General features: G+C 41.4%; 1 protein-coding gene across 1 annotated transcript in view; it reads right to left on the minus strand.

Moving 5' to 3' along the window:
* SIPA1L1 (signal induced proliferation associated 1 like 1) overlaps nucleotides 1-18014 on the minus strand; it is a 340556-nt gene that overhangs the window by 129182 nt on the left and 193360 nt on the right. The window contains exon 5 of the mRNA XM_081100632.1: nucleotides 2972-4770. Coding sequence (XP_080956758.1) covers nucleotides 2972-4469 — 1498 coding nt within the window. The 5' untranslated portion in view covers nucleotides 4470-4770. The remainder of the gene's footprint in view (nucleotides 1-2971; nucleotides 4771-18014) is intronic.

Raw genomic sequence — 18014 nt, forward strand, 5'->3', positions numbered from 1 at the left:
GTTAGTGCACTAATGGCAGTGAATCAATTTGTATATAAAAATTATAAGACAGAATTACTTAACTATATTTTATACAGCGATAAACATATAGATATTAAATATTCTAATATACAGTCATACTTTAGGGGGCTTAATATCAGCTTCAAATGATGTTATCCATAGTCATAATTTGCTGTATATTATCATATTGTGACAAATGACCTGTTTGAGTTGAAAATCCTAAGTTGTGTGGCCCGAGAAAATACAGCTGGCACTCTATGTAACTGCCTTTCACTGAGCCAACCTCCTGGATTAAATACTGCTCACAATGATGAATGCCCAATGGCACTAGCAGGCAATCCACAGCACCACACACATGGGATTTCTGCTCCCACCAGCTGGACAAAGAGTCGGCTGTGTCTTCCAAACCTATACCAGTTGACTTGTTACTGTAATTATAAAATTTAATTAAATATTATGAAAGCTTATGGAATATGATCACAAAAAATAAATCTCGTTCCTACTAAAAACTAAGTTGAAGGCCTTGGAAAGACTTAATAAAGACAAGTCACTAAAAAAAAAGCTGTTGGATTAGATGTGGGTAAGATGGCTATAAAAAAATGAGAAAAAATATGAAACCTAAGATTTTATAATATTCAGATTGCTTTGCTAGTGTCTATGTTTGTGCTCTTGTGGTTTATACTATTAATACAAACATAGACTCAAAATAGTAGAATCACTGTCAAAGAAAAAGCCCTTGGACTCACAAGAGTTTGGCAAATATACTTTTATATATTTTAATGAAAATAAAATATTTTGAATATGTACACTTTTTAAAGATTTCCTGATTTAACAGGTATTTTCAATTAACCAGTTCTAATTATGCTGGGTAAGAGGGTACTTTTCCATGCTTCAAATTAGAAACTATTTTGGATTGGTGGCTTTTAAATTTATGAAGTGTTATGAGCTAAACTGGATTACTCTGAAATATAGGCATTCAAATTTTTATCCCCAACTTTGGAGAGACAAAAATCCTTTAAACAAATTTCTATCAGATTTAAAATACCCTCCTTCCTTTTAGATTAATACAGCAGAGAGCTGAGCCCAGCGGTTAAGAACATGACTTTGGTCAGACTCAGGGTGGAATCCTGATTCCAACATTACTAGCTCCATGACAGCTAAACCACTACTGTCACTTAAGCCCAGTGTTCTCATCTGGAAAATGTCACCAACAGCGATCCCTACCACAGTGGGCAGAAAGGATGAAATGAGAATATGCATGTCACATCAAAAGGTCAGCAAAGTTCCTGGTACATAGTAAGTACTTGAAAATGTTGATTATTACTGTTACCATACTGCCTAATGGGGGGAAAGTACCTAATACTACATAAAAAAAAGATTGTAACTAATATGTTCTTTCTTGTGTTGGACCTGAAATGTCAATTTTCAGCAAGATGGCCTTCACCCACAGACAGCTAAGAAACACCTGTGAAAATTTCCCCAGGTACAATGGGCCAGGCATTCTCAGCTAGGTGCAATAGTACTGCCTAAGGAATATTTGGCAATGCCTGGAGATATTTTAGGTTGTCACAACTGGGGAATGGGGAGAGGACACACATTGGCATCTAGGGCATAGAGGCCTGGGGTGCTGCTGAACATCCTACAATGCATAGGATAGCCCCCCTCCAAAGAACTATCTGGCCCCAAATGCCAAGATGGCAACACTGAGAAACCTTATAGCTTAAAGGACAGTATAAGAAAAAGTGATTTCTAAAATCTACTCCAGGAAATTATTCCAAGAGAATAAAAGTTGCTTAAAAATGAAATTGGGGTCTTCATTATCATATTAATTCCAGAAGCATTGCCACGAATATTTAGGAGACATACTAGTATGTACTTGTAACAAGTTAAGATTCTCCTTGTCAATAGGAGACCCTCTAAAATAGGGTCTATCATCTAATAACCTTACGGTAAGTTTTATTCTAAAGCCATAATGAGTACTAGAAATGTAATGTCATTCAGAAAAATAAGTCTAAATAAGATTCAAAAACTCCAAAACAGTAAGTGGGAAATCAAAACATTGCTGTAGTCATCTGCATACAGGGCCTCTCAACTTGGCTGCAGAGGTTACTGAGCCAGCCAGCAGACTACAGTGCATATCCCTCCCTGGCCAGCATCCTGTTTCCCAGCTTGGGTGCTTATATGACAAACTCATTCTTCAATTAATAATGCTGCTCAAAAACACTATTAGAAAGCTCTTACGAGTTCATTTAAACTACTGACTTTTTAACAAATCACAGGGCCTTTCTTAAAAGTCTGAGATAAAATGGTACACAAACTATAACCCAACAATGTATGTGTGTGTGTGTGTGTGTGTGTGTGTGTGTATCTATCCCCCCCAAGAACAAAAAAGACTAGAAAGGAAGTCACCAACATGTTCAAATACAGAAGACCTAAATTTGATTCCTGGCTCTGAAACTTACTGGCTCTGTGACTTTTGTCAAGTAATGTAATTAACTCCCACTAAAATGCCTGTGAAACAAAGAGAGATGTATTACAATTCCCATTAACTGATGAGAACATTGAGGTGGAAAAGCAATGGTCCTGCACTAATTGCAAAAGTATTACATTAATGAAAGGCAGCATTAAGATGGTTTTTGTATCCCTTAATATAAAGCTATATTTAAAATATTTTCAACTTTAACATTTATTCCTAAAGGATACACAAGTCTTCTACACAAAGATTATACACCTCATTCACTAAATCAGATGTTTTTTAAAAAAACATGAGTATTTAATATACAAGACATTTTAATACCTTAAAGGATTCATAAAAATGCAAATAGAAATACATCACAAAGAGAAATACATCACAGCAAATAACTATTTAACTATTTTACCATCAAGAGGAAATACAAGAAAATCTCATGTCACACAACTTAAAAACAAGCAATACAAAACAAATAGTACTCTTTCAGAAAGAACTACTCACCCTTCTGATAGAAGAATTTCCTGTAATAGTAGGCGCCGAGGTCCACGTGCTCCACGATGTACCGTTTCACGCGGTCCAGATGCAACACCAGGTTCTCCTTGGGCACTTCAAGCACTGCCACTCCTGCGTTTGTGCAATGGGAACTGAGTGCAGACTCAAAGGAGGCACTTTCACACCCACTAAAGGAGCCAGAGTTTGACTTCGACAGGCTGATTTTCCTTTCACCTTCTCCACCTATCTCATTCCGAAAATACGGACAGCTCATTACAAGCTCGTTGCTTTTATCATCTCCCTGGTCCATGCCGAGGCTGCCTTTGGAATTCAGGTCCTCCGTGCTGCCCATCGGGGAGTTAAAACTGGCTGAGTGGGACAAAGGTCCTGAAACCAAGGACGCCACAGCAGCTGCCGAAGCCCCCGTGGTGGTGTTTCTCCTCTTAATAACATTGTGCCTGTTCATGATCGCCTCATTCAAGTCAAATAATATACTCTGGACATCGTAGTGGGCAAAGCACTTTGGACACGTCCAAGGTCTGACGGAGTCTTCTGACCGGTTATCTTCAAGATCTGATGATTTCCCAAGTTCATCACCTTTGGCATTGCGTAATTTACGAAAAATGGATGAGTCTCCAGTTTCAGACTTGGACCGTCGCTTGAGTGGTTTTTCCCTTTCCTTGAAGAGCCTGAGGTTGTCTCTTTGTGTGATGGGCCCATCTATAACATCCAAAGAGAAACCAGAACCCTTGCCCCCACCTGCGATGAGAAAGTCACTGAGCTTGGTTGGAGTTGGGCCTCGGTCGGATTTGTCATCTTTGTAGCCCTTTAACAAGTCAAAGAAGCTCTCTCCAGACGTTCCCTGCTTATCGATTGAAGAGGTGCTACCATACTCCCTGTGCAGGGAGGGCCCAGTCTTGTAGGTGGGTGAGATACATTCATCAAAGCTATCCACGTCAAGTTCACTTATGGTGATGTCGCTGTTGCTCCGCTGCCGAATTCTGCGAAGAGCCTTTCTGGGGGAGCTGGGGTAGGCTTCAGGCATGAGGAATCTGGAGTCCATGCTCTCCAATGGTCTCGTCTTGCTTTTCAGCGTGTTCTGTATGCTTTTCAACATGGCTGAGTCACTGGAATTGAGGCTAACAGAACTTCCCTGACTCACGGGACTGCTTTTGGAGGACATGCTCTCAAGGCAACTTGAGGTTTCTATTTCCTGACTTGAACGGCTAGATTCTTTAACATTTTCCTTCCGTGGGGGCCAATCTGCGATCCTAGCCCTAACCCCCATCTTTGGGACTCCGGGGGTCGAGGTGATATGGTGAGGACCTTCGCTGCGGGGGGGCCCTACCGGAGCCATGACCGAGGATCCCAGGCTGCCGTTCTGGGACCGGAAGCGCCGCATGTAGAAGTCGTCAGTGTGGACTTTGGGAGGGCCATCGGTGCCCACCACCGAGGCCCTGTCCGTGGCAATAGGCCTCTCCGTCTGCGACCTTTTCAAGCTGGTCATGATGGGAAAGAGGTCAGACCTAAATCCCTGCGGAAAGGACCATCATCTCCAGCTCTAAATGTGCACTTCCCTTTCGGAGAACGGTTTCCAGCAAATACAGCAGTTGCATGAGATCTTACTCTTTTTCATTTAAAAGGTTAAACGATGCCTTATTTTCAAGCTTCTGAAAATCCAGATCTTCAGAACATTATCATCCACAATCGTTCCTTTGCTTCACTTTAATAGATGGCTTTCTTTCAGAAAAAACTGAATGGAACTTGTATTACTGGGACTCTGTGGTTGCTATAATCCCATGCTTTCTCTGAAAGAGAAGGACAATTGGAATTAGCATTTGATAAATACATCGAAAAATAAATATGCAATTGCCAAAACCAGACACATGAAAGTAAAAGACTCCACAATGAATGTGGTTCACAGCTCATGCCCCAGTATTTTATCAAAGCAGGTTTGAAAGAAAGTGAAAGCGTTTAATGAAATCCATCTTTGGAAGTACATATATTTTAAAAGAGTATTAATACTTCAGCTTAATTGAGCTATTCCACAGAATGGGGAGTGGGGAGATCTCATTCCAGGACACTAAGGCTCCAACTCCCAGGGCAGACCAATTACAGACTCCAGCGACCTCCAGAATGCAGAATATCACCAGCAACTGCGCTGACCAAAAGTTTTGAGACATAACCCACAGAGTTCAGTACTTGAACAATACATAGTCTGTTTTTTTTTTAACAAGACTAAAAATTGAAAAGTCATTTTATTTAGTATGTAGCAGCACTCACTTTTTAACATCTTCTATATTTCAAAGTCCTAATGTTTTTTACAAAGGCTTTTACATAGCTGGCAAGAGCCAATACAACAGACAGAAAATAAACAGCGTTTTCCGAGAGCCACCCTACCCAGCACGCTTCTGTGTTAGCCTCTACTTCATTACTTACCCCGAGGAGGAACATTTCAGAACGAATCCGGCTTTCGCCACCACCGCTTCCCAAGCTCTCTCCAGTTTCATCTATTCCTAAAGCTGGAGCTAGTTCACTAATTACCAAAATGTCTGCATTTCCTTAGGCACTGCAACCCACCCCACCCTTCGGCGCTCATTTATGAAGAAAGCAAAAACTAGACCTCTGCCGTAGCGAGACCTCTGCAGACTCCCCAAGAGCGACCAAGAGCTGTCAGCATCCTTCCAGGCGAGGGCCTTGAAGACCAACTTCCTCGGTGCACAGCAGTCAGGAGGGAGAGGCACAAATCCCGAGCACAGAACCCTGCGCGGCGGCGTGCATCCCGGAAATAAAGGCAGAGGACCCTTTCCCAAGCTCCACACACGACACAAGGGGTGGCCTTTAGATTCTTGCCAAATCCATGTTGGGAAGATGCTGCTGACCCAGCACTGCACTGACAGGGCTGCATTGTCTACAAATCACCCCGACACCCTGAGGATGAGCCTCGCTCCCCGCTCCACGCAGCGGTAACAAGCACTTACTTCCACGATAATTAAGCATCTTGCTTGTCGGCTTCCTGCCTGCAAGGCAGCCGCTTTAATTCCTCTTGCAGTACGCAGCAGCGTTTTAGAAGACTCGCTGCTATTTAAAGGCTGGAACATTTGGGGTGTTTCAAAAACTGCAGGCTGCCTGCAGAATGCGGGGCCAGCCAGCTCCAGCTGGGCTTGGGGGCTGGGCTGGGCATCGGGTCAGATAAATGCCAATTGTTCTCACCCCCTCCCTCCTCTTCCCCACCTTTTGTGAAGGGAGAATGTCCTGCACTGCTACCTAATTAAACCTGGCTTGGGCGCTTTCTGGAGAGTTCTGCTGTCAGATTGTTCAGATTACCTTTCCGTTTCAGAACTTTACAGGCTCCTATTGAACGGTAAGCCTTCAAGTGGAGGAACGTGCTAACTGTTGCGTCCAAAGGCAGCACGTGGGGCCACAACTCGGAATGGAGAAGTGCCCCTCACAGAATGGAAGGGAGCCAGTCCACTGAGCCAAATGCAAAGCAAGCACCAGTCCATCTCCAAAGGGAAACTCTTCTCACAATCCAAACCAGCACTTCCGAGCTATTTTTTAACTAGGAAAACAATATGCTGTTTATTTCAATGAAATACCTTTCAGAGAAAGACTACACTAGCAGAAAGAATAATTCTAAGTAGATTCTTATAAAAACCAGATGCTTTCAACATTTCGCACAATCTCACAGAAATCAAGATAAATCATCTATTACTGCCTGAACGTTCGCTCTCAAAAAGGCCAACACACCAATGCCACCATGATAAAAGCTCATTCTTGCCACATTTCATTTCCCTTAGAGAACAGTTTGTTGCGGGACTGTCTTTTTAAGGCTATGTGAAGTTATACCCTGGTAGGAGGAAACGAAGAGCCGGAACTAAAATACAACAAATTGAACTGACTTGGACATGCCCAACCTTGGCCATTACTACTAAGGTACTCCCTTCAGAACATCTCATTTGCTCCCTATATTTTTAATGGATTTTTAAAAATCTTATTTTAAACATAAAAATTTCTTCACAATTTAAAAGAAATGCCAAGCCTCCTATTACATCTTTATTATAACAACAACTCAATTTTTTTTTAAAATTTCAAAATATAGATGGGCACATGGGAGGAGGGGGGAGAGTGCCCACAGTTTAATGACTTGTCAAAACTAAGGAGGTTCAAGACAGACAACTAAGTTAAGTGCAATTTTTTTCTTTCTTTCCTACTTTATCTATTTCCCTTCCTCCCTTTCCTCACCCTTATTTATAATATCAAACTCATTTTGCTGCAATATAAATTTTGGATACTGACTAGCATATGTAGAAATATATATGCTGTGGATTTATTAAACTACTAGTAAAAAATACAGTATCTATGTGTAATACAGGCATACCTCAGAATACTACAGGTTCATCCCAGACCACTGCAACAAAGTGAGTATCGCAATAAAGCCAGCTGTAATATTTTTGCTGGGGGTGGGTCTTGCCTTTAATTTATAAAAAGCACAATATCTGTGAAGCACAGTAAAGCAAAGTGCAATAAAATGAGGTATGCCTGTATGGTGGCAAATCAATAACACCTACAACCTATTTCTTAGGGTGATGGAAATAGGAAGCATATGCTGACAATTATCAGTAATTATCTTGACTATCAGCAAACCTGCTTAAGCATCACTAAATGTGGCAAAAAGCAACAGAATTAAACAGAAGGGCAATGCTAATTTATAGCATGTCGCCTCCATCTGTTGAAAGAGCAGGCTATGTTAAAAATTTCCTGTTACGTGTTTAATTTTACAGCTCTAGGTACTATTTGAGTCCATGAAATACCAATCCCATGGTACCGAGTTAGAGTACCAATCCCACTTTTAGTTCAGTGAGCTTTTGGAAACTGTATCAGAAAATGAGACTATCCACTCAAATTCTACTAGCTGAAAGTCTTTTCATCACTCCAAGTCTATCACAACATAACCACCACCCCTTTCTGACAATGCCCTTCTTTCGGAAGAAGTGCTTTCTCCTCTCCTAAATCATCCCCAGCCTTCCCGCATTCTCTTCTGACCATGGACCATACACCTGGTCCTAGGGATGTTTGAGAAGGCAGTCCCTCCCCTTCAAGGAAAACTCCAGGTGCACAACAATCCTGTCCTTCTGACTCTTAGAGACTTTCACACCTTTGCCGCCTCCCTCCTTCCTGACACTCTTCTCTAGCCTCCCAGGACAACCATGCTCTTCGTTTTCTCTTGCCTCCTGCTTTTTGCTCACTCCTCAGTATCGCTGGGAGGCTCCATGTAGGAGCTGGTGATCCAGGGTGGTCCCCTTCGCTTATTCCCTTCCCATTCTCTATGTGTCTGCAGGGGCTGTAAAGGGTATAGTGTTAGGATGCACGTGAGCTCTGAGCACTGTAGGATGTGACAGCAGGCCTAGGAGCACGGAGTCAACATGTTTCTCTGGAAAGCAGGTGTTCACTTGGTTGCATCACAGCTGTCTGTGCAACTTAATAAAAACAGAATAATGAAACTGCCTGGGAAGGTATCTGCATGGCAGCCAGTGCTGGCTGGCACTGTTACATCGTCAGCTTTCAATATCGTGTCTATGCAGTTACCTCCAAATCTCTACTCATGATCTTCTCCCCCAAACTCCAGATACAATATATGCGAATGCTCATTTGATATCTTCCGTATTTATCTATTTTCTACAATTTATTAACTAACAAGGAAAATATGAAAAAATCATTTTCCCCCCCAGAAATGAATAGGTGGTTAAGGAAGTGAGAACAATAAATAATTCAAGGAACCAAATAAAGAGAACAACATGGGAAACTTTCCTTGTGCCAAGGGTATAAAGAATAGTTTAAAGGTTATATAAAATGTGGGAAGGAGAAACAAAACAAAACATAAAAACAACAACTACAGTTTCCTGAAATAATTTGTAATACAATGTGGTATATTAACCAAAAAGATGTGGCATTCCTCATGAAATACTTCCACATTTCACATGATGTTTTGTTAGATTCCTTAATTGGCAGAACCTCAAATACAGGGCCAACTCTCACTGTTTGGGGGGGGTTTAATGATAACTATCAAAATGCTCCAATAATTCAGAGCTATACAATCTTAGAGTCTTTACGAAAACATCAGCCTAAATAGTTTATGATGTTGAATACATAGATTTAGAATATCCAAGTATTCTTACTTTAGAATACAACAGAAAACTTTATTTTAAAACCGAAATTTAACTTCACAGTGTTTGAACATTAGATTAGCTAAGATAACCAAATAAGGCAAAACTATTTTCTTTATATCCCTTTTTGGCTTTCCTGAATTTCACTCACCTTACATAAAAGTAATATCTCATATACAGGGATATCTAACTCTCTCAAGTTAGCCTGAAATACATATGAACACCTCAGTGCAATGTCATGGGTAATTTAAGCTTTACAAAGCAGCACATAACTTTTTAGACTGGAATTTCCCCCTTCCACAAAAAGCAGGAGTTGATAAATCTAGTTGGGAAAAACGGAGTTGATAAATCTAGTTCCTGCTCTCCAAATGCTCACTATCTAAAAAGACAACACTGATTTGAAAGCCGAGTCAAATAACTTGCCCTGAACTTAACCAAGTGGATAAAGAAGTTATGGGTACAAAACATATATAACAGGATTAAGATATATTTAGATTTAGAGATAAAAAAACAACAATTTAAAATATGCCTGTTTGGCCAAGTAAGAACCAAAAGAGAGAATAGCACTTGTCTCCCACCTACCCCGCTAGCTAAAAAAGTTCAGTAAATAAAGTTACATTTCAAAGGCCTACTAAGGCTTGAAGGTACTTTGTATAGCCAAGGGTGATGGGAAATAGGAAAAATTGGCAGAAAGCTTGAGGGCAAGGGGGGTAATAGAAAAAGAAGGTATAGAAGAAGTTATATGATGGAATTACTGATAAGTAGCAAAATGATTCAACAGCTGGCAAAATAAAGAATACAAATAAATGTATCTCTTATACTTAAATAAGCAAGTATATTTATTTCCAAAGAGCTAGGTTTGAGAAGGTTAAAGTAGGAAGGTAAAAGTTGAAAGTAGAGTAAAAGGCAGAAAGTAGAAAAGTAACAGTGAATCAGATTATAGAAAAAATAATAAGTATGTATTTGAGGTGCAGTAAACTAATACTTTATCAAGGAAAAAAAGTCAGAGCTCATCCTCTCACAGGGGCGTTTTGAGAGTGTCCATGCCTGACCCTGGAATATCAGAGACCAGACTAGATCAATAAAGCCAATCGGTGTTCTCATGTACTCATTTATACATTAGTAGTCATTTAAAATATATTAAAAACTTATTTATCAATACTGTAAACTGTGACCTACTACTGAACAGTTGATTATCAAATATGATCTGATACTAAACAACATATTACCAAGTATAAATCTGGGGAAAAGGGAATGTGAGAAGTGGACGCCAGTGTGGACAACCAATAAGTATCTCATATACAGGAGAAATGCTTATCAACTTTTTCCCAACTGTGCTACCAATTCTTCAAGTTACTAATTCACAGAAAAAGGGTGCTATGATTAAATATGGCAGAGGCACACTATATATCACCTCCCTTAGGACATGATAATACCGCTCCAGTTAAAAAACAAACCAACAACACTAACTTTTTGGGACTTTTTAAAAATCCTCATCTGAGGATATGTTGTTGTTGTTGTTGTTGTTGTTGTTGTTGTTTTAACTAAAATTAGAGAGGAAAAGGGTGGGTGGGGGAGAGGGAAGAGGAAGGGCGGGGAGAGAGACAGACAGACATCAATGTCAGAGAGAAACATTGATCGGTTGCCTCTCATACATGCCCCGACTGGGGATCGAACCGGCAACCTGGGTGTGTGCCCTGACCAGGAATCAGACCCAAGACCTTTTTGTGTACGGGAAGAGGCTTCAACCAACAGAGCCACACCGTCCAAGGCAACACTAATTTTTTTAAACTAAGATTTTTTTTAAATGATTTGACCATGAACTAAAAAAAAAAAAGGAGAGAATATTTCTACACTGTGCATACTATTGAACATATTGGAGACAAACGGGCCTAGTTTTAGAAGAATTCATGATGCAAACAAATTTGTATCCACATAAATTTAGCAATATTTTTAAAAAGTTATGTATAGATATTATAAATACACCAAAGAAAGTTCACTAAAGGATTACATTGCTTGTTTTTAGATAACTGGGCTATGACTAATTTTTTTATATTTCTCTATATTTATTTTCTAAAATGAGCAAGTGTAACTTTTATAATCAGAAGAAAAGAATTAGGAGAAAAAAATAAACCCATCCTTCTGTTGCTTAAAAAAAGACAATAAAATAAGATCTGGGAATGTGGTGCAATGAACAAACATTTGAATACTAATTGTAAAATACTGAACTATGTTAAACCTCCAACTCCAACCATTCAAACCACTGAACAAGTCAAAATTCAACAGATGGCAGGTCCTTCCAATGAGATAATCTTGTGCTTACTCCCCTGATTAAAATGGAATCAAAGAGGGCTACATTAAGTATAGAGTACTAAAGATTATAAAATTAACAATATTCACATGATTTAAATAACTACTTCATAGATGATTAACACCATTGCTTGTACTTCCTCATTTACAAATGCTTTCTTTATACTTTATCTATATAATAAAAGCCTAAACAACCGTTATGGAGGAACGACCAGAACGACCAGTCGCTATGATGCGCACTGACCACCAGGGGGGGCAGACGCTCAACGCAAAAGCTGCCCCCTGGTGGTCAGTGCGCTCCCACAGGGAGAGCTCAGCTAAGCCAGAAGACAGGCTCATGGCTGGCAAGCACAGCAGTGGTGGCAGGAGCCTCTCTCGCCTCCACGGCAGTGCTAAGGAGCAGTGAGCTGAGCGGTAAGGAGCCTGCTGCTAAGGAGCAGTGAGCCGAGCGGTAAGGAGCCTGCTGCTAAGGAGCAGTGAGCCGAGCGGTAAGGAGCCTGCTGCCGAGGAGCAGTGAGCCGAGCAGTAAGGAGTAAGCAGGTGGGCAGTAAGGAGCAAGGGGTCCTGGACTGCGAGAGGGCGCAGGCCGGGCTGAGGGGACCTCCTCGCCCGCCCCCCCACCCCCAGTGCATGAATTTCATGCACCAGGCCTCTAGTATGACATAAAAGTCCCCTCATACCCACGAGTCCCTCATCTCATTAGGCTGCAAGGACCTGGCAACCAGGGAGGCTGCCTAAACAAAGCAGAGACTGAGCCATCACCCCTTGGTCCCCTTTCCTGGGGCATATCTACTACCCAACGTATATGGACACCTCACCTTTTGTCCCACAATCCTCCTGCTGCAGAGATTCGGGCTAAGCGCAAAGAATGTCACCATTTGGACTTCTAAGCCAACACCCTGGAAAGCATTATAAAGTGCTCTGAGGCGGAAGGAACGAAAACTGTATCTGACCTGGAGAGGAAGTGTCTAGTGGTATTGCCTGTCTCCTCTGAGGTCCAGAGAGAAAGGATGCCTGAACTGGTTAAGTCAGATTGAAATTCGGTCAGCCACGAAGCTGCCTGGGGTTCACATATGATGAGCTAGGCCAGGGGTGGGCAAACTTTTTGACTCGAGGGCCACAATGGGTTCTTAAACTGGACCGGAGTGCCAGAACAAAAGCATGGATGGAGTGTTTGTGTGAACTAATATAAATTCAAAGTAAACATCATTACATAAAAGGGTACGGTCTTTTTTTTTTTTAGTTTTATTCATTTCAAACGGGCAGGATCTGGCCCGCGGGCCGTAGTTTGCCCACGGCTGAGCTAGGCTGAGAATCTGCATCACTAAGCCACCCGGAGGCCATGAGGTGGGCTATCTGAGCACTGGTTAGTGCCTGCTCTAAGGCGGTCACTATCAGGAGGAGACAAGGGGACAATTCCGCTCTCAGGCCCTATCCTCTAACTGGGAAAAGAAGGCCAGGATGCAGGAAACCAGAAGTTCAGTAAGACAGAATGTCCCAACCCAGCTCATTCAAAATGTCCTGGCTCTCCCACTTGAATATGTATAGTCCAGAAAGAACCTAAGGGCCCTTGAAAAGCACATTTGAATTTAGCTTCGGAAGAGAGCAGAACATAATGTCAGTAAGAAAAATGGGTGAACATAAAGTGCCTTCTAAGCATAGCTCTAATATCCAAATCATTATTAATCATGATTAGTATCAACAGTAGGAGCAGATTTTAAAATATCATCCAAGGACCAAGAGCTTAAAAGAAAAAAAATTACAACATAAAATCATTCCACCCTGTCTTATCATTTCCTTCCATACAGACTGCATTAAATAGAGACAGCTTGTCTGCTTCATTGTACTCTTACTTCTGGGTATACACTCTCTCCCTAGATGGCTCTGAGAGAGCAGCACCTGTCATCCATGTCACTCTCTGCCACCTGTTCACCCCTTCAGTCCTCACAAGCACCTATGAGGTGAATATCTCCCTTTTCAGCAAGGCTGGTAGCCCATTTCTGACACAAGTACTCACTCCCGAGTGCGCTCTCTCGGTAAATACTGGGCTGGCAGAGAATTCATGGCACAACAACCACTTTGAAAATACATTATAAAAGGAGCCTGAGTACCACTTCTGAGAACAACCCAGACATGAATCTCTGTATCTGCAGAAATCCACCCAGCGGGGAGAAATATTGTTAATTAACCTCCTTACGTGGCCTTGTTACTTATCTTGCAGGAACTTCGGTGGCTCCTCCGCTGCAATCTCTTGTTGTGATTCAAGCCTGGAATTCAGGACCACTTGACTCCTGACCCCAAAGTGCTTCCTTCTTCCTGGGACAGCAGGAACTAGGTCTGTGGACCTTCCCTCTCTGACCTCACATTCAGAAGTTAAAATTGTGAGTCATTAGAAAAAAGGCCTTGTCTTTACCCTTCATTTTCCACATGTGAACTCAGGGTCAGAAAGTGTAAGTCCACCAAAGTTGACCAGCGAGGAGCAGAGCCCACATTTGAAGCCAGACTTCGCCTTTCCTGGCTCCTATCCTGTCTGCCACACCTGCTGTCTTTGCCCAGTATGTTTTTTCTGCGCTCTGCTGCCATCCGTTGTAACTGCAGTTGGAGCTTTCATTATGCACCTGTTACTGTACACTACCTCACTTACCCCACGGCCATCTGCAGGAGATATTGTCCTCCACAATCTGGGGGGAGGTACTATCACCACAGTCTGGGGAGAGGTACTGTCCACCATGGTCTGAGGGGAGGTACTGTCCACCGGGGTCTGGGGGGAGGTACTGTCCTCGACGGTCTGGGGGGAGGTACTGTTCTCCACAGTCTGTGGGGAGGTACTGTCCACCATGGTCTGAGAGGAGGTACTGTCCACCGGGGTCTGGGGGGAGGTACTGTTCTCCACAGTCTGTGGGGAAGTACTGTCCTCCATGGTCTGAGGGGAGGGACTGTCCACCGGGGTCTGGGGGGAGGTACTGTCCACTGCAATCTGCGGCAAGGTACTGTCCACTGGGGTCCAGGGGGAGGTACTGTCCTCCACGGTCTGGGGGGAGGGACTGTTTGCTGCAGCCTGCACAGGAACACCCTGCTGCACTCTTTTGGGGTCTGAGCCATCACATTCTTCCCACCAGAGCATTCTCCCTCCTAAAAATGCCTCTTCTGCTACTACTTTCTGAAATTCTGTTTTCCACTCTACACACATAGGCCTTTTCACCTCATTTAGAGATTAGGTTCTTGAGGACAGAGATCTGTCCAATCCTTATCTCAAAGCACCTAAGTTCAGTGTCCTTGAAATGGAATCAGGAGAAACAAAAGTCACATGGTCTCTAAGATGAATTAGAACTGAACTGTTATATTAATAGAGTTTATATTGTGATCTAAAATGTAATTATGATTATCTCATAAATATTACTGTGAGAGAGATATGTCTAAAAAAAGTTCACATAACAAAAATTTAATATAGATTTCAGCTTCACTTTTCTCTCATGAAAGAGCCTTCACAATAGCAGTGAATGAAAAATAACACAGTTTGACCTTCCTTCCTCTATCCACTCATCATCAAAGAGCATGAAAAACAGCCAGAAAAACAACAACCCACAAATCTCTTTAAAGAACAACATGACATGAATTGGAACTGGATAAGGCACCATCACCACGAAATAACTGAAAGTAAACCAATGACAACTGAGCTACCTATTAGGCCCTGGCCAGGTAGCTCAGTTGGTTAGAGTGTCGCCCCAATACACCAAGGTTGCAGGTTCGATCTCCAGTCAGGGCACATATAAGAAGCAACCAATGAATGCATAAATAAGTAACAACAGACGAATGTGTCTCTCTCTCTCTCTCTCTCTCTCTCTCTCTCTCTCTCTCTCTCTCTCTCTCATCAATTCTTTAAAATCCTAGCAAAGTAAGTAAACACATTTACAGAAAAATGGAAGGAGGGGCGATTAGCATGCCATAGATGGTAGTAGAGGCAACAGGAACCAGAATTTAAAAGTATTGCCATCAAATTAATGGTAGTCAAAATCATTTTTATCTTTTACAAGTCTTCCCAATTGCTGCCTCCTTTTTCAAAGTTTTTTAAATAAGTGAATTATATGCTTCCTTCTAGTTTAAAAAAAAAAAAAAACTGAAATAGTGCAGAAAAAGTGAAAAATATATCTTTCTGTTAGGACAGCCCAATCTGCATTAACTTGTGAATTCTTCCAGACATTGTGTGTGGGTTGGACACCCCCCCCCCCCCCCAGGCACTGAATAAGAACAGAGGAGAGAGAGGAGCGGGGCACAGAACAGCTCACTTCTGAAGGGAGGCAGAGGTGAGGAAGAATGAAAGTATCTACTAAGCTCAGAGGAGGCAGAGCACCTTCCCATGCTAAGCTGAAGCAAATTACTTGATGGAACATTTCACCACTGATACATTTTGAATCTTTTTATATATATCCTGGCTCTGAAAAGAGGAGGCCTATATAAATGTTTCTTGCCACTTGTCAACACAAATTAAGACCAGCAAATGAAAATAATGAATTCAATGCACCGTGTTTCTTACTAAGTATGTACATATACGAATATACATACGCATTATATGTCAACTTCAAATAAAATTATTTTCTATATAAAATTATCTATTCTCCCAAACTTAAAAATCCCTGATATCTAAATGAGATTTTACTCAAAAACTTATAAATGTTATCATGTAAACTTTCATTTGCAAACTAGAAAAAAAGTTAAATAATGCAAACCAACCAAGTGTTTAAAGATAAAACCTAGTGACAGGAAGTTATTCTTCTGTTCCATGGCCACCCTTTTCACTTTTGTGACGAAGTGGAATACTCCCCTAACTGGAATGGTAAGTTGGATCTTACAGTGTAGTCCTGTGTGTCTGCAGAGCACTCACTCTAAAATCCAATCACTTTGCCTCTTCTTCATCAGGGTGCTTATAAAGTGTGTGCAGGCAAGCACAACAAATACACTCTTGTGCTTAAAACTCCACAATAAATCCCCTCCGCTTTCAGGATAAAAGAATTTCCCAAAGGCATGACTGGTCTCCCTGATTATGAGCCGAGTCCGTTTATGCTCTGAACCTCCAGCTCCAAAGGCAAATGGAACCAGCAGCAATTACTTCATGCAAGTTGGCTGCACTCACGTGCCTTCAGGAGAAACCAAGTGGCAGCTTCTGCTGGAGCACACTTCATGCAGCTCCCTTCCCTCCTTGTCGTGCCTTATTCCTACCTATCCTGTTCCTAACTCCTCCTTCTTCAAGACTGCACTCAGGTACATAGTCTGTTCCAGGAAGCTGTCCACTTCCCACCCCATCCCTGCCATGTTACCTTGTTTACAGCATTTCTTGAGAGGACCACGGGTGACTTATTAAAAATCATAATAGAGGTTCTCTACTTTTAAAGAAATTATGATTTCATTATGTAACATTACCTTCTAATATCAGGCGTGCTGGCAATTAAAAAAAAAGAGGACTGTTGGTTTGAAGTTTCTGACAAAGTAAACGATTTTGAAGTGGTTTGTTTTTTACAAAACTGCAGTTAAAACAGGTTTAAAAGAAAGACTATGTTGGAATGAGAAAAAAGAATTTCAACACAAGCACAAGAAAAAGCCTAACTGGTGTTATAACAATCATGGGTATAATTAGCAACAAAGACACAGATCAAAACCACTGCATCGCCACTATGTAAGACAGTATGGAGTTTCCTCAAAAAGTTAAAAATGGAACTCCCATTTGACCCAGTGATCCCACTTCTAGCAATATATCCCAAGAAATCAGAAACACCAATCAGAAAGGATATATGCACCCCTATGTTCATAGCAGCACAATTCACCATAGCTAAGATCTGGAAACAGCCTAAGTGCCCATAAGCAGATGAATGGATTAGAAAACTGTGGTACATCTACACGATGGAATACTACGCTGCTGTAAAAAAGAAGGAACTCTTATCATTTGCAACAGCATGGATGGAACTGGAGAGCATTATGCTAAGTGAAATAAGCCAGTCAATGAAAGAAAAATACCACATGATCTCACTCATTTATGGATAATTAAGACCATTATAAACTGATGAGCAAAATAGATACAGAGGCAGAACAACACTGAACAGACTGTCAAACTACAGTGGGAAGGCTGAGGAGGGTTGAGAGGTGGGAGGGATGGGGGGTAAAAAATCAACCGAAGGGCTTGTATGCATGCATATGAGCATAACCAATGGACATAAGACACTGGGGGGCATGGGAGGCTAGGGGAGGGTCAAGGGGAGAAAAAAAAGGAGACATATATAATACTCTTTGTAATACTTCAAGCAATAAAACAATTAAAAAAAATAAATGCATGCATGTTTTCCCCTGGGAAAAAAAAAAAAGAAAACTCCTGTTAACATTTTGGTGCCTTTCCTTGAATCATACTGAATATACAATTCTGAATCCTGTTTTTCCCTCTAAACATTTTAGGATGAATATTTTTCTAGGTTATTAAAAGTTATCAATGACATTATTTTTAAGGCTGGCAAAATATTCTTTAGCATGGATGAATTATACTTCTTAATAAAGAAGACGCATTGATATGTAAATTGCTTCCACACCTT

Source organism: Myotis nattereri, assembly GCF_964212035.1.
Source record: "Myotis nattereri genome assembly, chromosome: 1".
In the NCBI taxonomy this organism is placed as follows: domain Eukaryota; kingdom Metazoa; phylum Chordata; class Mammalia; order Chiroptera; family Vespertilionidae; genus Myotis; species Myotis nattereri.